The sequence below is a fragment of the Chinchilla lanigera genome, unplaced genomic scaffold (genome assembly GCF_000276665.1).
Source record: "Chinchilla lanigera isolate Chin_1 unplaced genomic scaffold, ChiLan1.0 scaffold00131, whole genome shotgun sequence".
In the NCBI taxonomy this organism is placed as follows: domain Eukaryota; kingdom Metazoa; phylum Chordata; class Mammalia; order Rodentia; family Chinchillidae; genus Chinchilla; species Chinchilla lanigera.
In genome coordinates, this window is record NW_004955532.1 from 1,101,891 (window position 1) to 1,128,228 (window position 26,338).

The window sequence follows — 26,338 nt, forward strand, 5'->3', positions numbered from 1 at the left end:
TGACTAGCACGCAGTCACATCCTGTGACCTGCTTGCTTTGTACCCACATCTTGCCAATGTCAATAGTTCTTTGTCTGGGCTTGTATTTGAGTCCTACAGGACAGCCACATGCTAGTTCCATCCAGGGCTACATGGGTATCCATATATAATCCTATATCCTGAGGCTGTGAACCTCACTGTGGCCTCTGGACACCAGCCCGACAGCCAGCCCAAGAGTGCACTGTACAATGAAGGCCAGGTGCAAGAGTCAAGTAGGAGATGTAGTGCAGGGCGCTGTGGTGAAACACCAAGGAACAGAATTACAGCCGCATCACCCCTAAGCCAAGTCTGCAGCTACAGGGCCCATCCCAGCACAAAGATGCCCATGATAGTTAGATGTAGTGACACACACCTGTAGTCGCAGTTACTCAGGAATCTGAAGCAAGAAGACTGTCACTTGGGAGCCAGTCTGAGCAATGTAGTAAGACCCTATCTTGAAATTTTTAAAAAAGCATGGCAGTACACACAGTATACAGCTGTAACCTCAGAACTGTGGGATGCTTCAGCAATTTCAAGTCTTGCCAGGCATCATGCATCAGGAAGCTGATGCAGGAGGATTGCCGTGAATTTGAGGCCAGACTGGGCAACAGACCCTATCTCAAAAAGGAGCCAGGCATGGTGACACATACCTATAATCCCAGCACTCGGGAGGCTGAGGCAGGAGGATCTGAGTTCAGAGGCAGCCTGGGTGACATAGTAAATTCAAACCCAACCTGAACTGCTTAGTGAAACTGTCTCAAAAAGATAATAATAATAGTAATAGTAATCATAATAGTAATAAAGGCTGTGAGTGAAACTCAATGCAAAGGTCCTGGGTTCATTTCCCACTAATAAAAAAAAAAAGCCCATAACAAACAGACCAAGCAGAGTGCCTACTGCTGCCACTGTTCCCTTGGTACCTGATTGCCACCAAAGGATTCATTCAACATGGTCACCATCACAAAGTCCTGCAAGTCTGATGATGGCCCAGGGCAGAGCCTGCTCTCGCTGGTTCTCTCGTGGCACCCTGTAGCTCCATGTAACAGGATGAAGTAGCAGCTCTCCCAGTGCCACTAAGCCTGGCACTATCCCTTACTCTCAGGCTGAGGGGTACCAGCAAGGTCTAGATGCTAAGCTTCATGGGACTGGTTCCATGGTCTTAGATGGGACGGAGATACAGGGTTGCCAGAACCCTGCTTCATATTCCCTCTGGCTCCTCTAAATACTGTCCTCATAAGTTCTTTGTTCTCTACCTCCCTCCAGGTAAAAGTCAGCATTCAATCCACCAATTAAGGGTGGAAGAGGCGGCATTATCCAAAGGGAGGCAAGGGGGCCTCCAACAAGATATGTGTACAAAGTCGCAGAGGTGCTGAAGCTTGGGTGAATATCTAGGTCGGTTCCCAGCAGCCAAGGTCTCAGGGACTCTTAGGGGAAGCAATAGTTTGGCAGGTCCTAGCACCCACCCATAGGAAATCAAGACAAGATTTACCCTGGCTCTGCTTATCTTTTTAGAAGAGGATCTTCCTGTTTCCCCCCTCCCCATTTATAATCTCCCTCCAGTATCTCTCCATATCAGAGATTAGACCTGGGGCCTTCACACATCCCTACATCCCAGACCATTTATTTATTCCTTTTTTTCTGTCTGTGTGTATGTGTGTGGTGCTGGGCACTGAACCCAGGGTCTTGTGCATGCAAGGCAAGAACTCTACCACCGAGCCACATCTCCAGCCCCCATCTATTTACTTACTTATTTAGTATTCTGAGACATGGTCCCACTAAGCCACTAAGTTGCCCAGTCTAGGCTTAAACTCCTGCCTCAGTCTCCCAGAGTGCTGGGATTCCAAGCGCGCACCACTACCCATGGGTCCCGCCGCAGGACTGCAGATGGTGTTCAAACAATAGCAAAGAAAAGTGTAAAAACAGGAAAAGAGGTGGATTGTTCCCCAATACTCTCTAGTCCCCTACCAAGTCCTCCCCACCCTGCTGTCAGTTCCAAGGTGCTCCAGGGCCTGCACCTCTCACTCCATGCTGTCAGCTCCACAGCTTCATGGAGTTTTCCTCTTCCCTAGATGTCTGAGATCTTGACAGCGATGCCAGCTCCTTCTACATGAGCCCCTAAACCAGTAGAACAGGGCAGCAGGTAGGCTCCACAGCTGATGGCACGGGGGGTGGGGGCTGCTTCATGACCCACCAGGAGTGAGCTGTGAGCCCCCCAACCGCCCCTCAGACCACAGTATTTTCAGGGTCTCCAATACACACACACACACACAATGGAAGATTGGGTAGGTAGCCACAGCATGTGGTAGATTAGTCACTAAGTCGTCTGCTTATTTATTATTTATTTTTAAAATATATTTAAACAGCAGCAATCACTTTCAAAATGCAAAAAAAATTACAATTTTTAGAATAAAATTATAACATTTATAATGCAGGTCAGGAAGAATTGAAGGTACAACTGAGAATCCAATCACACAGCACTGGAGGCAGCTGGAGAAGCCAAGGCCCACTGGTCAGGGGACCAAGCTAACAAGAGGTCACAACCTATGAGGTCCCCACCCCCAAATTATACCCCCCAACTCCCCACTGATACAGCCAGTGTCCTCTGGCAAAGAGGAGAAGCGGCAAAGACAGGGCCCTCTGTAGAGGATCCCCAAACCCAGTTTCCCATCAGCCAGGGACCTGCTAATCGACCTCCTCCATGTTGCTGTAGGTGGGGGCTGGGCGGTCCACAGGGGGGGCGTAGCGTTCGGGGGCTGTCCGCGTGGGGGCCACCTCTGGGGCCTGGCCAGGGCCTAGTCCCTGAAACAGAATACGAGGACAGGGGTTGGGGGCTGCCCAGTATGCCGCCTGGCATCCCAGGGGTGCTGGCTCAGAGCCCTGGCACCCAAGGGAAGGCCCTAAGGCAGGCGCAGATAGCAGCAGTATTGAGACAGAGAGACGAGATCAGGCCTGAACAGTCTTGCTTTATTAATGATTTAAATACAGAAGTAGCTTGGGTAGCACCAAGCTCCAGGCCAAGGGTCAGTGTAGCAGAAGGAACAGACAGACAGCTAGATGGATACCCACCCTCGGATGCTCTGTCCCTGCAGCGGCCACAGCCCCCACCATCTCCCACCAGATGTACACACTGAGGCCCAAGGCTCAGTGCTGTTCCCCGCCACAGAGGCAGGCCCTGCCTGGCGGGCAGACAGGTAGACCAGCTCCTAGCGGCTGCCTGCAGGTGCGCTCATCTCCAGCGACTCTGAGCTACCAGAGGATAGAACACGTTGAGTACCAGGGCCACCAAAGCGGCCACAGTGCCAAGGACAAAGTACCGGAGGCAGCCCTCGTCTGGTGTGGTAGGGCCACGTGGTGGGGGGCCCACCCAGTCTTGGGGTCCCCAGGGACCCATAGGCCCAGGCCCCTCAGGCACCAGCTCCTCCTCGGCCTCGAGTTCCTGCCAAATCCGGGAAGCCTATGGTATGTGGAAACGACCATCAGCACCCGGGGGATAGGGAGGACCCGATAACCCTGAGACCCCTGGCTGCGACAGCCCTGCCTGGGTGACTGGGGCTCAGCCCCTGCAGTGCAGATCAAGCAGCAGGGACACGAGTGGGTGGTCAATCTCAGCCTGGTCAGATCAGGGTGTGAGAACCCTGAGTCCTCTGGCCTCAAAACAGCCTCCCAGTCCACATGAAGCTTCTCCTGGGGATGGGTGAGAGGTCATCTGGCCAATCTGAGTCCCACAGAAGGGACTACTTCGTGGAGGGTGGGTCTGCCAACTCCAGGGCAATCTCCTGGGGGGACTGCCTATAGCCAGACCCTGATCACTGTCCTCCGAGGGATCCTCCGAGCTGACAGAATGGGATCAAGGAGAAGGCTGGCAGTCCAGAAGAGAGGGGACTGTGCCCACCAGCTGGGCACGTGGCACACCATGTCAGGGAGAGCCACAGGCCCTGAAGGCTCACTGTGGCCAGCCCCAACAGGCCCCATCTTGGGTACAAGCCAGAACACAGGGGCAAAGCCAAGCGCGGGTCTGCGGGCTGAGATGCAAGGAACACGTGGAGAGCTGGCAGAAGTCAGACTCAGTCTGCTCACAGCACAGTGCCGGCAGAGGCTCACAGCCGTCGCCTGGCTTGTGCCTTTGCGCATACCAGTGGCACGGTGTTGCTGACATGTACCTTCTGAGTGTCCCTTGAGGACCAGGATGCCTCTGATGAGGCTGTGATGTTAGAGAACCCTTTCTTTAACTTTGCAGGTCCCAAAGCTAACGGGCCTGTGGCTGGAGGAGAACCTGTATCGCCCAATCCTCCCCACAATCTGAGTTGGCCCCAACTAGCCTAGAAAGCCTCCCTCATGCCTCACCTGGCTGGCAGCAGCCTCGGCTGCAGGGTCTAGGTCTGGATGGTGCTCAGAGTGCCCTGCCCTGGGGGGCCTCTCCACAGGAGAGTTCCGTCGGCGGTAGAAGAGTACATAGGCGTAACGGGTCACGACCTGGCTCTCGTCTACCGTCGTTACAGTGCTGTCATCAAACAAGCGCCAGCCTACAGCAGGGTGGGGAGAGTGTGAGCGTAACCTGTCGCGCCAGCCGGCACCTGTCCTGCTGGCTGTGCGCCCTCACCTACGTCGCTGCGCTGGCTGCTGCGGTCGTTAGGCAAGCGTGCGCAGGCTGTGTAGTGGCCACCGATCATGCCTCCGTAGTGGTTAATGACAGCATACAGGTCGTAGCTGGGCAGCTGCTCCTCCTTCTGACCAATGCAGAACTTGCTCAGGTCCAGGTTCCTGTGGCCCCAACCAGGGAGGGGTGAGGCAGAGAGTCAGCCTGGGCCCTGGGTGCTCCCTGGCCCCCTGTCCTGCCTAGTTGCCACAGACCACTGCTCACCGAACAGGAAACTCCACTAAGTCATTGATCTTATCGCGCCAGATGAAGCTACGGAAGGAGAAGCGCTTGAGCTGGACAATGAGCACGTTGGGCAGGCGCCACAGCAGCAGCTGCTTGGAGGCTTCCCGGTGCTGTTTGCACTGCGGACAGTACCTATTGAGGGGCAGAAGGCGGCTCAGGCCCAGGATGTTCTCCCCCGACCCTGCCCACCACCATGCCCACTGCCCTGCTCTTACCAGGCCTCCTCAGGTGCCAGCACCTCAGGCCGGGTGAAGAGGTTGAGGCACTGATCCAGGGTGAAGTGGCCAGCACGGGCAGCCTCACCAGCAGAGCCTGGGTCCTCCGCGCATTCAAGCTCCTTGGAAGCTACCAATACAAACTCCTGCAGGCGCTCATTGTTCCGCCAGACCAGAGCCAGGCTACAGTCTTCACCCAGCTCCAGCGGGGTCTCCCCTGGAGACAGGCAGGCACAAGAGTTACGCAGGTGTGGCAGGCAGGCAGCCCACCCCACCCCACGGCTTCCACCCACAGTCTCAGACACCTTTGTCTTCTAGCCGCTGTTCTCGGTTAGATGCATCAATTTTATAGATGAAGAACTGGGGTGTGTGGGCATTTATGGCTTCACTTGGGTGCTGGTATCCAGGCACAGCAGCTAGGGGACAACATGATAATCAGAGCTCTAGCTGCCCACCAGATCAAAACCATCATCCCCAACCTCCCCTGCCTCCCACCCCAGTCCTCAGAGCCGCCTGCTGGCTCTTACCTTCAGGCCGGGACACCCTCTCACCAACAGGCAAGGAGCCACTCTCACCGGGCCCACTGGTCAGCATCTCGGAAGAAACTCCACTGGTGCTAGCTACAGGGCCCCGATCAGGAGCTGCCCACACTCGGGAGACTCCTGTGTCCCCCTCAGCCACCAACTGGAGCTCTGGAGGATGAACAGGCTCCCTCTCACTGTCCCCAGCCTCCAGGGAGCTGGTGGAGAGCAGTGTGGTGCAGCCAGGGCTCTGGGACTCCAAGGCCATCCGGCCAGGCTGGAAGGGCGGCTGGAACACACTCACCGAGTATCTGGCAACAGACAGCGATGCAGGTCAGTGCTCACCAGCCCTCCCGGGGCCTCCGCGCACCTCCGTTCCTCCACACCCCAGCCCACCCCGACTCTAGGCACTTACCGGGCATAGCCCTCTAGCAACTGAGTGAGACGAGCGTACGTGAGGCGTGAGGCAGGGACGCTGACCAAGAAGGGGTAGCCAATGTTCTCAGGGCGGCAGAGGCCCTTGTGGTCAGGCCAGTGGTTTTTCTGGCACAGCCTGAAAGGAAGGGGAAGATAAGAATAGGACCTCAGCCCCCACTCCTATATATTGGGGGCTAGTCTGACACCCCTGGAGTTGGGTAGGCCAGCTCTGCCTCCCTGAGGGTCCAGCAAGGTAGTGTAGCAGGAGGATGGCTTAAGACATGTGCGCCTCTGCGTGGCGGGACAGGGCTCGAGTGGAAGGAGGGGCGGGGGAACCACAGGGGTCCTCACTGGTTGCAGTAGCCCACACGGTAGCACCGGGTACAGCGCTTCAGTTTTTCATCCTCTGACTGCTGCTTCCGCTGGCAGGCTGCACACTTGGAGATGGGGATGCTGGGCACCTGAGGGCGCTGGGGCGGGGCGTTTGACTCAGCAAGGCCGTGGAGGAGTGCCCTCCTCACCAGGGTGCTCTTTTAGCAGGTCAGCCCCCACTCACCTGTTGTACCTCTAAAACCACTACCCGCTCCTTAGCCAACTCTGGGGATAGCAGCTCAAAGCAGAGGAGTATGTCGGAGGGGGACACGGTGTCCAGGGATTGGGAGGGCAGAAACACACGGTGGAAGCGATTCTTAATCACCTGGGGACAATGAGCACATGGATCCCATGTGAGGATAAGCTCTGCTCCTCCCAACCCTTAACACCCGCCACCGAACAAACGGTGCTGCCAGGCTAAAGGCTAAGAAATTCCAGCTTGTAGATGTGGGACAAAAAGAGAGGTCAGCAGACAGAAGCAGCAGCACAGAACGGTGGGACTCTTGTAGCTCAAACTCCACAAATGAAAACGTGAGGAAGTTAGGGGTCTGCCACCGAAAAGGGAGAAACTGGCGTCACCGGAAACTAAGGGCACCTCTGTCACACGACCCACTGCCTGGTTTCAGCAGTGCCTCCAACAGAGCACACTGCCGGTGTCTCTCGTCCGTCCATAGAAGACTACTCTCCTCTGTACACGTGTATGTCCAGCTACGTACGAGCCCGGAACAGGCATACCTCAGCCAGGCGCAGGTTCTCAGGCTTCACGTGCACGCTCTGAGAGAGGGAATCCAAAACTTCACTCGCACTGGAGTTCTCCTTGCTGACGCTCACCAGGAACTGCGGCGACAAGGGTGCTGTCAGTAGGGGAGGCAGGCCGGGTTCCGGGGGACAGCCCCGAGCGGAGAGGCTCACTCCTCACCTTGATGGGTTTGCAGTGGGGCTCTCGGGCAAAATAGAAGATGGGAAGAACCTTTTGCTTTTGTGGCAAGGGCACAGGCAGATAAAGGAACGGGTCAAAGGTGATGGAGACCTGTGGATACAGAGGGCACTAGGCTGTGCAAAGAAACGATGCTCGGGCCAGAAAGTGTCCTCGGGGCCCTCTCGCAGCTCTCAGGACCCTCACAGCCAACCAGCGACCAGCAACCCTCGAAGGCCCGATGGAGAAGACAGAGCAGGCGCCCTTCCTAGCACAACCCTCCTGGCAGCTTAGCCACTGACTCAATTTTCTTTTCACCTGTACCCCAGGTGCCTTGCTATCTTACCCACAGCACTGCCGCACCTCACCTTTGCTACACCGCATCCTTAAGCCCAAACAGTGCCTTCACCTCACTGAGGACGCCTATCCGACCTGGGCCCTTCTGCCCTGAGGAGCCCAAGGCCTCACTGCCAGTTCCCTCCCCGACTGTTGCCCTGAGGGACCTAAAAGTGCACATTTCTCTGGACCTGATCTCACCCGGCAAACTGAGCCCAACTAGGGACCTCTTCCTTTTCCTTTTTTGCAGTCCTGGGGCCAGGGGATCTCTTTCGAGGGAAGTCCATCACACCTTGGCGCACACGGGGCACACCAGCTTTGACTTGTACTGGCCCTGAAACAGGTCCACGATGAAAGAGTCATTCCTCATCTTGTGCCGCTGCCACGCTTCCGCAGCCACCACCTGAGGAAGACGGCGTGAGAAGCACGGACCCGCGGGCTCAGGTCCCCAGGAGACACACCCACCTGACCTCACCCTAACCTCATCAGGCCGCCCATCCGAGTCCACGGTCTCTGTGTAGGGCTTGTTCTGGATTCGATTCAGGTCCTCATGTAGCCCATCCAGCAGGAAAGCCATGAACTCCTGAGCATCGTGCTGGGCATAGCCTGTGAACTGGCTGGCCTTGCTTGCCACAATGGCCTGGACACGGGCCCAGGTGTGAGTGTGAAACCTTACCACCCCCCGTACACCCAGCTGGCCAGCCCTCCCTGCCCGCTCCCGATCACCTTCAGCTTGGAAGGCTGGAAGGCATGGTGAGTGCCCTTCCACAGTGCCCGAAGCAGCACAGCAAAGCCAATGGCCAAACGCCCACCAGTCCCCAGCGGGTTGTTGTAGTTGATCTCGGCCTCGAAGGAGCGGTCTAGGAACAGCAGCCACATGGAGGTGTGAGGGATAGAGGCGGCCTCTCCGCCTCTGCCCCGGGCTGCTGGCCCTATCCTCACCGTGGAAGAAATCCCGAAGTTCGCGCGTGTTGGACAGAGACTGAATGACGCTGTTCATGAAGCAGGTGTTGCCTAAATTGACAAGGCCGGTGAAGCCAGGCAGACACACCTTCTTCTCCTCCTCCTCCTCCTCCTCCACGCTGTCTCCACTCACAGGGCTGTGGGGCATTGGAGGCACCATACATGTGGGCTTGGGCTGTGGGACGTGGGAGCAAAGAGATGTGAGAGAGCAGCCCTGAGTTCCCCAGCCTCCATTGTTTTTGGGGGGGTGAGAGGGATGAGACAGGGTCTTGCCATGTAGCCGAGGCTGCCCTCTAACGCTCAACGACCCTCCAGCCTCAGCCTCCCAAGTGCTGGGATTACAGGTGTGCACCACCATGCCCAGCTAGCCTCCACTCCTGGCCCTGCCCAAGCCAGGAGTCTCACCGAGGCCAGGTGCGGCTCTGGCTTTGGGGATACATGCTCCAAGGGCGTGCGGGCAGCCACGCTATCCAGCCCCACATCGTCCGATCGAGCTTTAGCTTTGTCCTTCTCCACAGCTCGGGCTTCCTCCTGGCCCGTCAGAGGGTGCGGAGGACCTCCTGGAGGGGCTGGCTCCAGAGGGGTTGGACCTGTCGGCACGGCAACCTTTGCACCACCCACTGCACCTTAAAAAGGGGGAATGAGGGGGCTGGTGGTTAGCAGCACGTGGCAGGGACGGGGGTCCTGGTCATGCAGGGCTGGGCAATGATGGGAACTCGTATGCAGACCTCGTGCAGCCGGGGCCTCCAGGCCCCCCCAGCGCTGACTCTGCCGCTTATGGAGGCAGATGTCGATTCGAGAGGTGGTGAAACAGAAGGTGCACTGCTCTGGCTCAATCAGGTTCCTGCAGGAAGAGGCTGAGCTCAGGAACTTAGGTAAAGGCGGTATTAAGTTGGACAGGTCGGGGAGATGAGCCCCAGGTGGGACAGGCACAGTGACAGGGCCGAGCACCACCCACCTGAGCTTCACCTGCCAACGGAAGATGGTGTGGGGGCCACAGCCCGGATGCAGCCTCAGGAAGTTTCCATCCCTACAGAGCCAGAGCCGGGCAGGAGAAAGGACAAAAGGAAGGGCAAGAGATGTGAGGCCTCATTTGAGGGGCACTGTCTGCCCCAGCTCCTACCCAACCACCCACCTGGTCTGGAAGATAAGCGTGAAGTCCTGCTCCCGGAAAAGTACTCGCGAGGTGTCCCTCTGGATCTCCTTCACATACACGTGCACCACCACGGAGTCCGGCCCCTTCTCGTATGAGTCATTCTTGACGAACGCCAGGTTCACCATGGACTCAGGCTCTACGTTGAGACCATGGCTCAGTACCAGGACAGGTTCTAGCCTGTTCTGAGTTTACTCCCTACCCATCCACCAACGCTGCAACCCAAACCAGGGCTCCACCTGCCCACTTCCAGCCCCACCTTTACCATCCGCCAAGGCTGCAGCACTGGCTGCTCCTGCCCTCTCCTCTTTGACATGGCTGTCTTTCCCAGGGTCTCTGCTTTGCGCCATGGCTGGGGGGACTGCGTCATTCCTGGGAAACACTGCCTTCTCTCCTGACAAAAGGGCTAAATTTGTCTCTGAGCCCAGGAGGCAGGTTTGGGGGTTCAGCGGTGGTACATGGAGCTGTTCCTCAGCCTCGACCTATTCATGGCAAGATTGTGGGCAGGATCAGCCATGGGCCTAGCAGGTGATCCCCATTCTAGTCCACAGCCCTTCCCCCACCTCCTAAGAGCCAAACAAGCACCCAGCTCTCACCTGGGTGTCCAGATCAGCCAGGAAGGGTGGGGCATCACCCTGGGGTCCAAGGCCATCCCGGGACCTTTCCCCCTCTGGCCCTCTGCGGAGATGCACAGCCCTCTTGGCGCTGGGCCCTGCCTGGACCCCAGGGCCAGCCCCTGAGCCTACCTCACCACGGCCCTGGGCTCGCTTTTGGTTCCGGGCCTCCTGCTTAGCCCGGCGGGGCTCAGGGCCTGGCTCTAGGGCAATGGGAGGCAGCTCCTGTCCATTCTCCTGGGACCGCAGACCTGCTGCCAGATCCTGGGTCTCTAGAGGTTTCTTCTGCCAAAAATACAATAGTCAAGCCCCATCAACTCCATGGGGCATCCCCACCGTACCCTGTACTGGAACTCACCAGCAGAGTGGGCCACGTGAGTAGAGGCACCTTCTTGGGCAATGCCAGCTGTAGAAGACCACCCTTACGGGCCTGTACTTTGGTGCAGGAACTTTCTATTTCAGCATAGAAGACACCACCCCACTGCTGGCCACCTGGAGACAGAGTAGTGGCAGTGAGCGGGGGAGCAGGGACAATGTGAGAATTTGGGTATGTTATGCTGAGGGCAGATGGACACACCTGGAAACCGCACCACACAGTCCGTGTCCGTGAAGGCTGCATCTACCTCCTCCAGCCGCAGTGGACCAGGTCCCACACGAAGCTTGACAATCACCTCATCTGCACTCTGCCTCCAATCAAGCAACAACTCTGCAGGGGGAGATGACACGTGTCTCCATAAGCCAATGACAGCGATGAGCCGGTAACAGAGACCCAGCCCCAAGGGGTCTGCTCTAAGATGGGAACCACATTCCCAGTGCTCCCTCCCCTTTCTTAGCACTCAAAAGTCGTACTCACTACTTACCTTCTTTAGTCTGCTCCTCTCGAGGAGTGGACAGTGACCCTAATGACAAAGGAAAGAACAGGGAGGCAATGATAAGAGCCAGGCTCCTAGGCCCCCCCACCCCCAGACACCATCTTCCAGATCTCAGCCAAGGACCCTGAGCCCAAAGCTGAGGCTTTACCCAACCTGCCAGCACCAGACAAGACAAAGGGACTGGCAAAAGTCACCTTCCAACCCCCCATCCCCGGATGCCCAGGTAGAGAGAAAGAAAGGGAAGTTAAGAACATTCTAGGAATGCCACCCCCACCTCTCCTAGGATCTCCATCCTTGCTCTCCTGGTTTGCTCGATCCTTCTGCTTCTTCTTACTAGTGGCCTCCTCCAGTCCCGGGGTCCCTCTCCTTGGGCCCGTGGCATTGGCCCCTCCAGACATCTTCAGCCGTTTGGTTGACAGCCAGAGTGCCCCAGGGTCGGCAACGGCGTCCGGGTCAGGGCTGCGGCGCTTTCTTCCTGGCCCAGCTATCTTGACAACTCTTTGTGGCTAAATTCTCCAGCAAGGAACCGACAGCCTAATGAAAAGGAGGGACCAGTGATCACTGCCAAGGCCCAACAACTTGCTGTTGCAACCCAGGGCTCAGCAATCCAGGACACTCTCCACTCTACAAAGCAACATCTAATTACCAAAAGAGCCCTGAATATTCTCAGGCTACTCTGAAAAGAGACTAACGCAAGTAGCAGGAACCATTTCTAGCCAAGTCTCCTTATACGTGTCACAAGAGTACCCCAAATGTGGAAGCCTCTCTGAGGAGCCACTAGGTCAAGACAGTCATGGCCTGAGACCAGACTCCTCCTCTGGACAGGAGCCATGGCTCCAGCCCACAGGGCTGGCACTGTCACCAGCGTGCTCTCTCTCCTTCACTCTCACTGGCTGCTTAGTCACCCCTAGAAAAGTAGAAGGTGGAGAAGGAAGGAAGAAAAGGCAGGCACATTCAGGCAGCAGGACAGCCAAGCCTTGGTTGCAAACAGGTTCAGCCCAGCGGCTGTCACTGCCCAGCAAAGGTCCCAGTGCTAAGGTGACCCATCTGCCTTCTGCCAACTCCCGCCTTTGTCATGAACCTGCTCCTATGTACTATTTGGTCTTCCTCCATCCCAAGAAAGAACCTTCCGCCAGCCACGGAGGGGCTGCCTCCAGCACTGAGGCACGACAGGCATCCAGCTTGAGATCAGAAGAGACATCACCCTCTTTCCCAAGTCCCTCAACTCTGAGCCACAGCCACAGCCAGCCCTTCCACCAGTTTCCCACGGAACTGCCCGTGAATTCTGGGCAGCTTCACCCTCCAAAAGGAAGTTCTCAAAATCAGATACTGAGTTGAGGGTGGGGCCAAACCACGATGCAGGACTCTTGGCAATCTCAGGCCCCGGCCTGAGCAGGTAGCAGATCTCACAGGGACTAACCCATGTTGCGGGGGGCGGGGGGCGATGGGGTCAGATGTGGCATCAGCGAGCTGGATCTTTAACAATGGCAGGTCCTAAGTTGCGGGGGGGGGGGGACACCTGCTTCCTTCTCACCCCCACGTCTCAGCGCAGGTCGCGTCCCTCCCCCACGCTCGGGGACATCGAGGCAGGAAAGGGGCTGTCTAGAGACCCGAGCCGGCTGGGTAGGCCTGTGCAAAGTTCCTGCCCACGGCCCAGCGGCAACCTCCGACCCCGGGCCCGCCACCACCTCCTCCAGGAAACCGCCCTCGCTCGCCGCCCGCCCTCTTTGAGGACGGAGGCCGGAGGCCGGGCCCCGGCGTAGGGTAACGGTTCCGCCGGCATCGGTGGGCCCGGCACGCCGCGGGGCTCGAGGTGTCGGGGCTGGCACAGCCCGTGACCTTGAAGAAGCCGCCCCGGGCCCGGGCAGCGCCTCCTCGCTGTGGCCACACGGGCGAGTCGCTGGCCGCCCCACTCACCGAGCGAGACAGCCGCCGCCAGCCCTCTCCAGGCCCTGGTAACCCGCCCTCGATTCCGGTTCCGGCGTCGGATCGGTTCCGGTTCCGGCGCGCCCCTCCCCCGTCCCGGCGCCGCCGCCGCCGTCTTAGCCGCTTGTTTTGTTTCGGCTTCCAGTTACGGCCGCAGCTGGCGGGGCGCCAAGCGCGTGACGCACTTCCGGGGGACAGGGCGCCCCGGATGGGCTGCGCCCGGCTGGCGGGGCGGGGGGCGGGGGCTGCGGCGCTTTGTCCTCCCGGAGCCCCGCCGCCTGCAGTCCCCGTCCCGAGAGCCCGGAGGACACACACACAGGGGTTCACACTGGTTTATTGGAGCCTCGCCAGGCGGAAAGCTCTTTAATGTGTAGGCAGACAGAAGCGCATTGTGGGGGTGGGGACGGGCCGGCCCCGGGCAGGGGTCACTGGCAGGTGTTGTAAATCTGGACTTGCAGGTTTATGGCTTGAAGCACGCTACGCATCCTGGCCTCCAGCCCGTCCAGCTGAGCCGCTTTGTCCTCCAGGGCGCGCTCATTCTCTTTGTAGGTGCCCTCCAGTTCTGGCGGAGGTGCGGGGACAGGTATCAGTGTAACAATCCTTTCCCCGTCCCACCTCGGGCTGCTACCCACACGCTTCTTCCTCACCCTGTAGTCGCTGCAGCTTGTCCTGAGCCGCCTGCAGCAGGCGCCGAGCCTCATCCCGCAGTTGTTCCGCCCTTGCCTGCGCAGCCAGCACACCCTGGGCCTTGCGCTCGGCCAAGGCCTTCACCGTTTGGTACTGATCACTCACCGGGCCCTGCAGCAGCTGCGGGAGACAATCCCAAGATGGGGACAGCCCAGCGGGAGCCCGACAGCTGCCCTGACCTCCTCCAGTTGGCTCTGCCCCAACCCACCTGCTCAGCCTCCTGGGCACGAGTGTGGGCATGGCCTGCTGTTTCTTCCGCTGTAGAGGCTGCCAGGCTATTCCCTGCCCACTTCAGTTTCAGAGCCTCCAGGAGAGCATCTAATTGCTGAGCCCGCTCACCTGCAGAGCTCAGTGCCTCCTCTACACCCGTCATCCTCGCTCGTACCTGCCACGGGTGGGCCCAGAGTTACACAGGTCCATGGTGCAAGCCCACAGTCTCACCCCACTGATGCCCTAGCGAGACCACACCTGGTGCAGGGTCTGCTCTGTGTTCTGTGTGTCAGCCACTGCTCCCTGGATGGCACCCTGGGCAGCACCCTGTGCCCGCAGGGCCTCTTCTAGTGCTTTTTGTACTGTCTCTGCCTTCTGTTTTTCACCCTCAGCCCAGCTCCTGGGGAAAAGAGGGAATGAGGGCCTACAGGTACCAGGACCAGGCGTCGGGGCCAGGGGCCAGGGCTCGGGTTGGGGTCAGACCGTGCCCGCTGTGCATCCTTCAGTAGCTGCTCAGCCCGACGCACATCTCCCACGGTATGCGCCAGGATGGCGTCCACATCCTCTAGGTTCCGGACCCGCTCTGCAATTTCACCTGCCAGGCGCTGGATCTGCTCAGGTGAAGCTGGGATGGAGAGCTCTAGCACCCGCATGGCCACCATCTCAATGCTGTCAGGATCTGCCCCCTCCTCTGTGGGGGCACGGGCAAGCGTGTAAGGGGAGGTTCTCCAGCATGAGCATGGAGATATAATCTTTGCACTCTAGGATTTGCAAAGAGGGATAAGAATGTAACCAGGGAGAGGGACTATATGGGGGCAAAGACTGGGGGACCAAGTACGGGCAAGGACTCAAGGGCCAGACATGGGGTCATGAAGACAGATCCCGTGCAGGCCCCGAGATACAAGAGTGAACCTAGAGAGACACACAGACACAGAGGGAACAACCACACCGCCTGGGGCACACGGAAGGCTCACGGCTGAGGAAGTCCTTCACGCTCTGGATAAGTTCTCGAAGCTCCTGGTTGGCCTGCTCCACCTGTCCCCTGGAAGCATTAGCCTTGTGCAGGGCTGCCTGGGCCCGCTGCTGGGCCTCGCCTGCCTGCCGCCGAGTCTCAGCCACTTGACTGAGGATGCCACCACCTTCTACCAGCGCCCTCTGCAGCTCTGCCTGTGTGTGCCGGGCCCGGGCCAGTGCTAGGTCTGCTGTGGCCGCTGCCCCAGTGCAGCCGAGGCCCCCACAGCGGGGCTGCCCGTCCTCATCCCGACAGCCGGCGCCTCCACAAGGGCTGGTAGCGCAGGGTTCGTCCCCGGGCGCCCCACACACCTGCAAGGCACAAAACAAATCAGGGCCCTGGGGGGGGTGAACACCCACACCCACCTGTCCCTCCCCACTCCTGCACCTCACCAATTCATTTATGTCTGTCAGGCTCAAGGTCCGAGTGTGGGCAGAGAGCTCACTCAGGGCCCGCTGGTTGGCCAAGTGTTTGCGGTTGAAGTCTTCCCTCTGCGCACCCATCAGCGCTTCTGCCCGACGCCGGGTATCTGCTGAGTTGCTCACAGGGCTGGGTACCGACAGGGCTGAGGAGTTGGCGCGACGTTCTGCCTCTGCAGACTGGCTGTGGGCGTGGCGTATGCTGTCATAGGCACCTAAGTTGGACACGGTCAGGCAGTCAGCTGAAGGTCGGCCCTGGCCCACCTGCCCACTTAGCTAACTTACCCAGGAAATTTGAATGCTTAAGCAAGTCCAGGTGCTGGTCAAGCTGCCGCAGCGTGAGATTAAGTGCAAGCCCATCTCGTTCGAGACGGCTGAGTGCGTGGTTGGCATTGAAGTTCTCGTCTTGCACATCAGTCAGCTCTGCCTCCAGCTGAGTCAACTGCTCAGTGGCCTCCCCGATTTCACGCCTGCATTAGTGGGAGGTGTGTTTAGAGAGGCTTCGGCCCTGGGCCACTGGGCCTCTGCCCCATCCCGCCGGGCATCCTCCGGCCCACGCGCACCGCAGATCCTCTATGGCTTCCACAAGCTGGGCAGTGGAGGCAGCTGAGGCGTTGCGGGCGCCCACAATGGCCTGCACCATGCCCAGCTTCTCCCGAAGGTGTTGGAAACTGCTCTCAAAGGCTCCCAACGCGCCTGTCTGCTGCAGCTCCTGAGCCCACTGCTCCAGGCGCCGTGTACGAGCGGCCAAGTCCTGCACAATTCGGTCCCAGTCCCCAAAGCACGCATGGCAGGGGTGGCAGGCAGGAAAGACGCCTGAGAAGCCCCGGGCACACTGGTCACAGCGCACACCGGACACGCCTGGGCGGCAGCTACAGTGGCCAGTGGAGCGGTGACACTGAGGGGTGTCTGTTCCACGAGAGTCACAATCACAGGCTGCAAGAAAGGGCCGGTCAATGCGTGAGGGCCCCCGCGGAACATCCTGGGAGGTCCTCCGTCCACCCTGGCAGCCCAGATGCCTCACCACGGCACTGCAGCCTAGGGTCCCCCCAGTGGAGCTCCTGGCACTCAGAACAAGTCCGCCCACCGAAGCCAGCACGGCAGTGGCACTGCCCCGTGAACTGGAGGAGCAACAGAACGAAGGTCAGAGCCTCCACCAGAGGCTAAGCCTCTGAGACCAGGCGGACACCTGGCTCCATCTACCCAGGGGTCTGCAGGAAGACTCCATACCTCATTGCAGGTGGGGCTTCTGGCCTGGGTTGGGTGGCAGGCACAAGGCTGGCAGCCACGCCCACTGGTGAGATTCCAAAAGTTGGGGGCACAGCGGTCACAGCTAAGCCCTTGGACGTTGGGGAGGCATGGGCACTGCCCACTGCTTGGGTCACACTGGCACTGGTCAGGAGATGCGCACTGCCGGGGGTTCGTGCCCAGAAGGTTGCAGGTACAGCCTGTGCCAGCCAAGGTGAACACAGTAGTCAAGGGGAGCCCGAGCAGTAGAGCCCCAGCCCAGCCTTCCCTTCCTGCACCCACACTCACGGTGACAGCTCTGTCGGGCAGCCTGCCCGTGGAAGCCAGGCTGGCAGTGCGCACAGCGTGGCCCTTCTGTGTGGTGTAAACAGCGCAGGCACTGCCCCGTGTGGGGGTCACAGGCGTCGGGGTCTGTGGGGTCTATGTTCCCACTGCACTCGCACGGTAGGCACCTGCCGCCCGGCCTGGATGGGTCTCCAAAGTGCCCCGGGGCACAAGTGTCACACCGCAGCCCTGCCGATGGTCCCAAGGAGACTAAGCGCTCGGCCAGCCACTTCACACTGGTCCTGTGCCCGCCCCTGCCCACTCACCTGCGTAGCCTGACCGGCAGTGGCACACGATCTGCTGGGAGTACCCATCCCGGTGGCAAGAAGTAGCAAAATCCCGCTGGCTCCCAGGGCCTTCAGGGCAGGGGCAGGGCCGACACTGGCCCCCATACGGCAGCCGTGGGTCCCCGTGGAAGCCAGCAATGCACCTGCAGGGAAGTGAAGGAAGACAGACGTGTGATCCCCAGGCAGCCTGCCTACCTGCCCCGCCCCCCGAAGCCGTCTCAAGCTTGCCTTTCACAGTGTTCTCCTCCCGTGTGGTCACGGCAGCTCAGGCAAGCGCCCGTGTGCGTGTCACACTCATCTGCATGCCCATTGCAGACACACGGCCGGCAGTTAGGGAATCCCCACTGGCCACGCTGGCAGCCGTCGCAGCGAAGCCCGAAGGCACCAGCTCGGCAGGGGCACTGCCCAGTCGTTCCTTCACACAGGCCGCTGAGGGCCCCTTCGGGGCTACACTGGCAGGCTGAGGCAGAGTAAAGGCAGGGCCGGGGGAGGCTGTGTAAGGGCAGTCTGGGCAGGGTGAGTAGGGAAGGTCACTGGGTGCAGAACTGCAAAGACCCAGGGTCGAAGAGAATGACGTCCGAGGCAGAGTTAGAAAAGGCAGAGCCAGAGGGAGGCCGGAGAGTGGTGGTGGAAAGGGCAGAGAATAGGAGGAACAAAGGGCAGGCAGATACCTTGACAGCCTGCGGGACCGAAACCATAGTAACCCGTGGCACAGACGTTACAGCGGCGCCCAACCACGCCCGGCTTGCACCGGCACTGGCCACCGTGAGGGTTGCACTCAGAACTCAGTGAGCCTTCAGGGTCGCAGTGACAGGCTACGGGACACAGGAGGGCCAGGTCAGGCTGGGCCCCTCCTCTACCCCAGCAACCCGCATCGCAGGTACTTACGCAGGGCACCGTTGTAGATCAGGCTGGACAGGCTGATGAGAAGGGGGGCACAGGCCTCAGTGGGAGGGGTCTTGCTGGGCATCAGACCTTCCTCGTGGCAGCGGTAGTGCTCAAAGGTGGCACGGCGCTCCAGGGCACTGGCATCACCTGCACTGAACATCTCTAGTGCCAGGAAACGAGGCAGCAGCACCAACTGAAGGGATAACCACGGAAGAGTGCACCTCAGACAGGGGACCACACTGGCACTGCCAGAGCGCCTGCCTTTGCACTGCTGTCAGCTCGCTCACCCCAGTACCACCAGGGCCTGCCTCTTCTGTCATAGATGCCCCCACAGGCCACATCCTGTAAGCCCTGTCATCTTGGTGTGGGTAAAAGATCACTGAGTTGCTGGGTGTGGTGATGCACACCTGTAACCTCAGCACTTAGGAGGCTGAGGCAGGAAGACTGCTGTGAGTTCAAGGCCAGCCTGAGCTACATAGTGAGACCTTATCTCAAACAAACAAACCCAAAGAATTCACCGAGTCAATGAGCAGGCCAGGTCCAGAATAGGGGGTCTCAGGCCGGGAACTTCCCCTTGTTCGCCCCAGCTTCAGGTGCAGCCTATAGGAGGTGCCAGGCTCAAGGCAGACAGGTTTGGGAAGCATCATGTACCTGAGGGCAAATGGAGATAGGTATAACAGGTTACCCAAGGTCCCTGTACCTATCATCCAGGGCCTCTTACACCCTACTCACATCAACCAAACTACCGGCCAAGGCAGTTGGGTCAGAGAACAGCAAATCTGTATAGAAAATTCCCATATACTGGGCATGATGGTGCATGCCTGTAATCCCAGCACCTGGGACACTGAGGCAGGAGGATCATGAATTCAAAGTCAGCCTGAGCTACATAGCAAGAGCCTGTCTAAAAAATGAAAACAAAAACAGCATAAGATTCCTACAATATGACTGACTTTTTGGGCTCACATACCTGAGCAGACCGGCCTCACTGGAAATCTCCATACGACTTGGCAACCCCACACCACTTCCCTGGCACGAGAACCTGCCAATTTGTAATTCAACCACCGACTCATGCTTCCTCTGACCCCAAACATACAATTTCTAGTCCTCTTCACTAAGACTGTGTCACTTCCTCTGTCTCCCTCTCCATCTCCTAGGTCAGTGGTGAAGAAACTATGGCACACCTGTTATTGTGTTTTTTCTTTTAAAACAAAAGATGTTAATGTATGAGTTGTTTTCTCTGAACTAGAACCTCAGTATTCAGGTTTCACTGCTGTGTTGGCACTTTGCAATAAGGAAGTGGGTTTGGGGTTGCAGTTTGGGCACTCAGTCTCTCAAAGTTTCCACATCACTATCCCAGATCATTCCCCTCATCCTGCAAAACCATACTCAGCCCCCATCCTTCAGTCCCTTCCCCACAGCTGCCACATCGTCTTTGTTCCGCTGTCCAATAAATCCCTAGGCAGAGACCACTGTCTTCACTGCCTTTCTACCTCTGTATATGTATGAATGTTTACACCATGGAAAATGCAAGGAAGGGGGTAGAGCACCTGCCTAGCATGTATGAACCTAGCCCTGCATCCAATCCCCAGCATTGCAGTTTTGTGAGTAGAGATATAGAGCAGAAGAATACATGTCATAGAATATCATAGAGGGGATATAGCTCAGTGGCACAGCACCCGCCTGGCTAGTGTGAGGCCCTAAATTGGATTCTCAGTACCAAGAAAACAAAACAAAAACAAACCAACCAACAAACAAACATAGAATATCATAGAATACGTGAAGCCCTGAGTTCAATCTACAGCATTAAAAAAAAAAAAAGTTGTTATGGTTTGTGTCTAGATGTCCCCCCCAAGGCCTCATGCAGTCACTGGGACAGGCTTCTGCGGAGGCAGCTAAATCTAGAGTTTGTGACTGATTCATAGTGCAATGCTGGGATTAAGTGTGCTGGGATTAAGGCTGGGTGATTACTGGATCCCCTGATTGGATTGGCACTGCCCTAATCCCAGCAGTCTGGATAAGATAAAAGGGGCAGAAGGAAGCTTGTTTTGCCCTTGTTGCTTTTTCTGTCTTCTGCTGCCATGAACTGTCACCCCTCTGCCATGTGCCACCCTGCCTTGGAGCCAGCTGATTATGGACTAAAACCTCTACAAATTGTGAGCTAAATAAAACCTTTCCCTTTTTAACTTTGGGTGTTGGGTATTTTGTCCTAGCAACCAGAAAAGTAACTAAGACAGTGATAAAAACAAAATACATTTTAAAAAAATACTAACCAAGCAGTAATAAACATTAGCCAGAACAGTTACATCCCTGGTTAGAGCACTCTGACACCACTGCCCCACAACCACTGACATAAGATGATTTCTCATTAATTCCTGCCTTGTTCTCTAGACCTTAGACCCCAGAGAAAGCAGGCCCTGCTTTGTTTATTTCCTTCCTATAATCAGAACCATGTCCAACAAAGCCTGGAAAACAGCACTCAGGAGGAAGATTCTAAGGAAGGAACAGATGAATGACCAGTGGGGTCTTCCAGGTGCCCAGCTTAGGGCTGGTGCCACAACCCCCCCTGCCGCAGGTATTACCATTGGTGCCCTCACCTACTGTCTGCTTGCAGAGTCATTTGAATGTGGTCATCGTTGGGCAGCACATGCCCACACAGGCTGTGGGCAGCCACATAACCTGGACGCTGTACAGTCAGCTCTATCTCTGCCCACTGCTCAGGGACCTGGGGAAAGAGGATGATGGAGGAGATACTCCCACGTCCAGAGGTTCAGGTCCAGTAAGCTATCATGGGTCTGACCTGAGGCTCCAAGCGCAGCAGCAGGTCATAGTCCATGGCTTTTGGCAAAGAGGTCACCAGGAACTCCAGGGTCTGACCTTCCCGCAGCCGCACGAAGCCTGGGCCAGTCCAGGAGGGAGTCTCCTGGGCGGCTGCCAAGCGCTCCACCACACTGAGCACCTGAGAGGCGGTGGAAGCAGGGACAGGGGCTCAGATGAGGCATTCCCTTTTCTGCTATAGCTAGCCCCAAGCCCCGTTTCTCCTGCCAAGATCTCACCCACATACACCACCCCCTACGAGGACCACCCACCTCTCCAGCCATCCTCCCTACACCACAAGAGCCCCCACCTGCCCTCTGGCATCCTCAGCCTCCCAAGTTAGGTGGTCCAGGAAGGGCCGGAAGTAGCCAGGCTGCACTTGCTCACAGCGTCGCCCAACCATGTGCTGGCGGCAGCGGCACTGGCCCGTGGCCTCGTCACACCTGAGGAGAGCTGTGGTCACTCACAAAGGAACTCCTCTCCAGGATCTCGCCGCGCCCCGCCCAGGACCCCTTTAAACACTCACTGAGGATCCAAGGCACCACCCACATCACAGCTGCAAGGACGGCAGCCGAGTAGGTCATGGCTCAGACCCCAGTGGCCGGGCTGGAAGAAAGGGGCTGTTGGGGGCCAGAAACAGACCCCCTCACCCCCCAGCAGGGAAGCCAACCCCATCGCTCAGCCTCGGCCACACACATGGTCCCCACACTGCCGGTCTGCGCCCTCGGCCTTCCAGACCTGAGGCCTCTCAGCCAGGACTGGCTCTCAGCGCCCATTCACTGGGGCATGAGCACTGCCCACCAGTCATGTGCTTTGGGGACAAGTCCAAGACCCCAGCATCCCAGGTCCCTCCAGTCGTACCAGGCAGCGGTCGCAGCCACGTCCAGTCACCAGCCGCTTGCAGAAACAGGCTCCACTGCTGGCATCACAAGGGGTGTCCCCAGGCACTGTACCCCGCGCATTACACTGACAGCCTGCAGGGAAGGAAGCCCATCCATTGGCCAAGCTCAGGTTCACCTGAGTCGGGAGTAAAAGACCAGGGGTTAAAAGTCAGCGCAGGAGCTGGGGCAGCAGGTACGTACGCCGGCAGCCCAGTGGGTCACTAGCACTGAGTCCAAAGAAGCCATCGCGACATCGCTGGCAGCGAGGGCCCACCACGTGCTCTTTGCAGCGACACTGGCCTGAGACCAGCCCCAGTGCAGCATCATCATGCGAATCACAGAGGCCGCCATCTTGGGAACCCGTAGGGTCACAATCACAGGCTGAGAGCAGAAGGCGGTACAAGGTCACTCTCACCTAATTAGCCCGGCACCAGTCCTCTCCCAAACCCCCACCCTGGATTCCTGGCCTGCTTCCACACCAACTCCTCCACCCCAACTCCCTGTAACATGGACAGCAATCTGGCTTCCCAGTTTCTGCCCCAGGCTCAGCTTTCTCTCCCTCATGCCCAATCCCAGCCTCACGGCGGCACACAGCTGGGTCCCGCAAGTCCCTCATTGGATCACGGTAGAAGAAGGGTCGGCAGAGTTCACAGTGGTGTCCAACTGTGTTGTGCTGACATCTGTCACACACGCCTCCACTCACATTGCCAGATGCCAGGTATATGGCCATGTCAAAGTGGCAGCTGTGGGAGTGACCATGGCACTCACACTCTGGGGGAAGGGAGAAGGCACGTGAGGAAACAGGTCCTCATGGTAGAGGGCAGCAGGGGCCCTCATGCCACTTTAGACCCCTGCTACAGGCCAGAATTTGTGGATGGTAGCTTAAGGGCTTCAAGACCTCAACATCAAGCTGAGTGGAATCCTACCCAAAGCAGAATATGGAAGAGGGTTTAAGGGGATCATCAGGGATATCAGGCCTGGATACACTCTGGGTTGATCAATTAGCTAGATGTTCTACTTAGGGCATAGCTACGTTGCAGCGTTTCAGGGACAAGGGGGCCCGGGCCTCACTCACTCCTACAGGCGTGACTATGGCCATCCTCAGCTGGATGCCAGGGCAGGTCATGATAGAAATCCTGACACTGCTCACAGTTCAGGCCACGAGTGTTGTGCTTGCAGACACAGGCCCCATGTACCTATGGAAGCAGGAACGCAGGTTGTAAGCACCATCCAACCACGCCTGCCCCTCCCCCAGCCCTATCCCAGCCATTTAAAGCCTCTCACCATGCCCTCAGCGTGGGCTGGTGCCCCTGGGGCAGGCGCACACTGGGAGGCATGTCCATAGCAGAAGCAGTTGCCCCGTACAACCAGCTCATAGAGGGCGTAATAGTATTTCTCTCGGATCTCTCGCCGTGGGTCGAGCAAGTTGTCCCCCAGTGTGTGAAGCCGAGTTAGGTTCACCCGAAGGTTGGTTATCTTCAACAAGTCTGAGTGAAGGGACGGGCGGAAGCCAACTGACCTGGCAGGTCCTTGCCATCCCAGACCCACCCAGGGGCTGCGGCTGCCAAGGTCACCTTGGGAGACCTCCTGTCTACCGCCACCCAATCTAAACTAGGCTTGGCACCTGCCCCAGGAAGCATCTAAAATAGTACTGAGGCCCCAAATAGTCTCCAGCCAGACGCTGGGACTGTGCCAGGCTCAAAGAATGTAGCACTCACTCTGGATCCGTGGGCTGTAGGGGTCTGGGATAGGGATGGCGGGGTCTAGCACACGATAGATGACCTGGAGAGGCAGGGAGTCCGTAGAAACACTGGCCCTCGCACAGGCCCTTTATCCTCCCTCCCCGCTCCCCACCTTGATCTCAGGCCTCACCTCGCCTTCAGTGGACGGCTCGATTTCTGAGTAGCGAGACTCACAGACTATGTCATCCCAGTGCCGCGGAGGGGCTAATGGGACTCCTGGGAAGTCAGCCCCACAGTCATAGGAGAAATATCGGTACACATGCCAGGTACGGCCAAAGTCTGCTGAGCGCTCCACCAACATGGCAGCAGGACGAAATGTCTGGGTGAGGAGCATAGCTGATCAGCAGGCACCCGTACCCAACCCCAGCCTAGGCTGTCCAGAGCCCTGCTTGGCCTGGGATTTCCCTCAAGCGACCCAGAGACAGGGGACAGTGACCCTGGAAGCCAGCCGATGAAGACCAGGAAGGGCAGCTATCTCTGCTGAAGAGGCTCAGGGGTCATAGGCCCCAGGGAGCCAGAACCTGACCCAGCCTGGGCCTGGGGCAGTAGAAGAAAACGTGCAAGGGCCAGGACGTGCAGACATGGAAGGTGGGAGGATGCACAGGAGTACAGGAGCTCAGGAAGCCCGGGCTGAGGAGCTGGAGCAATGAGGAAACGGGGAGCCAAGCGGGGTGATCCCCGCAGCTTCCCAGACATGCGGGTACCTTGAAGGTCATAATCAGGTGTGTGAAATGGAACTCGGCCTCCAGGTCCAGTTGGATGGTGACCATCGGAACACCTGGGGTAGAAGTGAGAGGTCAAGGCCTCCGATTTCCGGTAGGCAGCCCCGCTCAATCCATCCCACTCACAGCCTCACCGTTCTCTGACTGCCACCAGGCTGCCCGGCGCTGTGGTGCAAAGCTGGTGACCACATTCTGGATACGATGGCTGTGCGGGTTGTCTGGAGCGGAGAAGGGGCGCCGGGAGTCACACAGGAAGCACTTCTTCTCATCCTGGGTTGGGGGGGCGGGTCCAAATCAGTGCCTAGACCACGGCCAGCTCCACCATGACCCAGCCTGTCACCCAGCCCCCAGCAGCACCTGCAAGTGACTGACAATGCAGTAGGGCTGAGGGCCTCGCAGGCCACAGGTAGATGAGGCAGTCAGTCTGTCAGCACGGCCCACTAGCAGGTCACCTGTGGCTGGGTAGCAGCTTCCTCGAGAACAGCCAGGCGCATCCAGGGATGGGGCCTGGGCCAGCGTGGTGGCTAGCACTGGAGGCAGAGGGTCAGCCAGTTTTACTCTGGCCCCATCCAGCAGCTCCCCACCCCGCGTGCCCCACAGACAACCACCCAGGACCACCATCACATCCCACATCCTGGGCCCTCACCAGAGCCCCTCACCACTTAGAAGCAGGCCCAGTCGAAGGTCCCAGGGCACAGGCTGTCCATGCAGATCCCTCCCTTGGTCCCCTGAGGCCCACTCCATCCTGAAGAGGAGGGAAACAGCAATGAGGGAGATGAAATGCTGGGCCCAAGCCCACCCCTTCCCTTCAGCCTGATGCTGACCCTGCCCGTGTGGGTCCTTGGCTGGTTTCCCTCCACGGCTTCTGTCTATCCCACGGTCCGGTCCAGTCCTCCCTCGCCAGCTCCCAGTGGCGACTTTGAGCAAAGTTGGGAAGCACGGCAAAATGGAAAGTACGGAGTGGATCCCAGGCAGGAGTACAACACGGGACAACAGAATCCAGGGTTTATTTTGGTTCATAGTTGTAGGTTTCAGCCCATAGTTGGCTGGTTCCAAGGTAGGACAATATGGCAGAGCGGCGTGGCAGAGAAAAAACAGTTCTTGGCAGGGCAGGCAGGAGGCTGGGAGCAATCAAGGCAGAAGGAAGGATACATACCCTTAGGGCATGCCTGCCTTTCCTAGCAGACTTTACCTCCCAACATTGCACGCCATGGTAAAACCATCAGCGGACTAATCCAGTGTCACACACCTATGATCCAGTCACCTCCCCAAAGCCCTGCCTATGAGCTCAGGAGGCTTTATGGGGACATCCAGATAAAAACTGTAACCCTCAAGTGAAGACCTATTCAGGGTCTGGGAAAGGCAGGAGAGGGGGTTGTGCTTTAGGGGAAAGAGGGAACACCAAATCGGAGACACGGAAGGAGCAAATAAGAGGTTTCTCTGATCTTTGAGTTCTGGAATACAGGGCCAAGGAGCCAATAGCCACTGTCTCTCGTGTCACCCTCGAAATCGCTGCCAATCCAGCCAGTTGATCTCAGGGCTGCAGCATCAGTAGAGAGGTGGAAGGGGGCAAACAGAAGCACCAGATTTCCCTATTCAGGGTTGCTGGGAGGATTTGTTTTATTTTGTTTGTTTTTTTGAGACAGGGTCTCATTATGTAGCCCAGGCTGGCCTCGAACTGACGCCATCCAAGTGTAGGGATTACCACCATGCCGGGCAGTGGGGAGTTTTGCAGCCTGAAGGACAGGATAGACCCAGGGAGAGAGAAGCAAAGGCTACACCCTGCCCAAAGCACAGCTCTGGAGAGTTCTGCTGCCCCTACTCACTACAGCAATAGGCATGAAAATTGCAACCTCAGTTTCCCAGTGTAAAAATGGGCCCAAAATCTGGGCGCGGTAG

The 26,338-nt window shown here is 58.0% G+C and overlaps 2 protein-coding genes across 5 annotated transcripts; both read right to left on the reverse strand.

Annotated features, from left to right (window-relative positions):
• Positions 1-2,321: 2,321 nt before the first annotated feature.
• Usp19 (ubiquitin specific peptidase 19) lies at positions 2,322-13,377 on the reverse strand. Of its 4 annotated transcripts, none has more exons than XM_005410191.2 (27): positions 13,197-13,376; positions 11,554-11,813; positions 11,268-11,306; positions 10,985-11,113; positions 10,766-10,899; positions 10,390-10,689; positions 10,059-10,275; positions 9,776-9,932; positions 9,599-9,670; positions 9,369-9,484; positions 9,046-9,266; positions 8,620-8,815; positions 8,404-8,537; positions 8,159-8,317; positions 7,970-8,080; positions 7,345-7,455; positions 7,161-7,262; positions 6,610-6,750; positions 6,405-6,523; positions 6,052-6,189; positions 5,643-5,947; positions 5,421-5,531; positions 5,116-5,332; positions 4,880-5,032; positions 4,619-4,779; positions 4,363-4,541; positions 2,322-2,817 (listed from the first exon to the last, which is right to left on the reverse strand). In XM_005410191.2, the coding sequence occupies exons 2-27, from the start codon at positions 11,675-11,677 to the stop codon at positions 2,701-2,703; spliced, it is 3,963 nt and encodes a 1,320-aa protein (XP_005410248.1). In that variant the 5' UTR covers positions 11,678-11,813; positions 13,197-13,376; the 3' UTR covers positions 2,322-2,700. The 4 variants fall into 4 exon arrangements, with proteins under 4 accessions (XP_005410248.1, XP_005410247.1, XP_005410246.1 ...); XM_005410190.2 differs by having other exon boundaries at positions 10,390-10,692; positions 13,197-13,375; XM_005410189.2 differs by lacking the exon at positions 2,322-2,817 and adding an exon at positions 2,962-3,472 and having other exon boundaries at positions 13,197-13,377.
• A 144-nt stretch (positions 13,378-13,521) lies between these two features.
• On the reverse strand, positions 13,522-25,374 carry Lamb2 (laminin, beta 2 (laminin S)). The gene is made up of 33 exons (XM_005410192.2): positions 25,264-25,374; positions 25,099-25,184; positions 24,797-24,969; positions 24,574-24,709; positions 24,422-24,495; positions 23,848-24,036; positions 23,694-23,757; positions 23,260-23,462; positions 23,051-23,171; positions 22,558-22,746; positions 22,177-22,356; positions 21,956-22,068; positions 21,621-21,700; positions 21,405-21,537; positions 21,078-21,236; positions 20,875-21,002; positions 18,799-18,931; positions 18,281-18,473; positions 18,064-18,207; positions 17,621-17,852; positions 17,372-17,535; positions 17,070-17,294; positions 16,764-16,981; positions 16,558-16,654; positions 16,097-16,469; positions 15,819-16,003; positions 15,507-15,748; positions 15,077-15,425; positions 14,586-14,793; positions 14,361-14,502; positions 14,101-14,277; positions 13,853-14,012; positions 13,522-13,767 (listed from the first exon to the last, which is right to left on the reverse strand). The coding sequence occupies exons 2-33, from the start codon at positions 25,181-25,183 to the stop codon at positions 13,631-13,633; spliced, it is 5,406 nt and encodes a 1,801-aa protein (XP_005410249.1). The 5' UTR covers position 25,184; positions 25,264-25,374; the 3' UTR covers positions 13,522-13,630.
• Between the last annotated feature and the right edge of the window lie 964 nt (positions 25,375-26,338).

Excerpts from the sequence above, each read along its gene's own strand:
- Lamb2 (XM_005410192.2), bottom strand. The coding sequence starts at position 25,183 with ATGGAGTGGGCCTCAGGGGACCAAGGGAGGGATCTGCATGGACAGCCT. Across the intron at positions 22,069-22,176 it reads TGACCCACTGGGCTGCCGGC|GCTGTCAGTGTAATGCGCGG; the intron begins GTACGTACCTGC and ends CCTTCCCTGCAG. Across the intron at positions 16,470-16,557 it reads CCCTAGGCTGCAGTGCCGTG|CCTGTGATTGTGACTCTCGT; the intron begins GTGAGGCATCTG and ends CCTTTCTTGCAG.
- Usp19 (XM_013507630.1), bottom strand. The coding sequence starts at position 11,677 with ATGTCTGGAGGGGCCAATGCCACGGGCCCAAGGAGAGGGACCCCGGGA. Across the intron at positions 7,456-7,969 it reads TGTGCCCCGTGTGCGCCAAG|GTCTCCATCACCTTTGACCC; the intron begins GTGTGATGGACT and ends CTGTATCCACAG. Across the intron at positions 5,033-5,115 it reads CTGGCACCTGAGGAGGCCTG|GTACTGTCCGCAGTGCAAAC; the intron begins GTAAGAGCAGGG and ends GCCCCTCAATAG.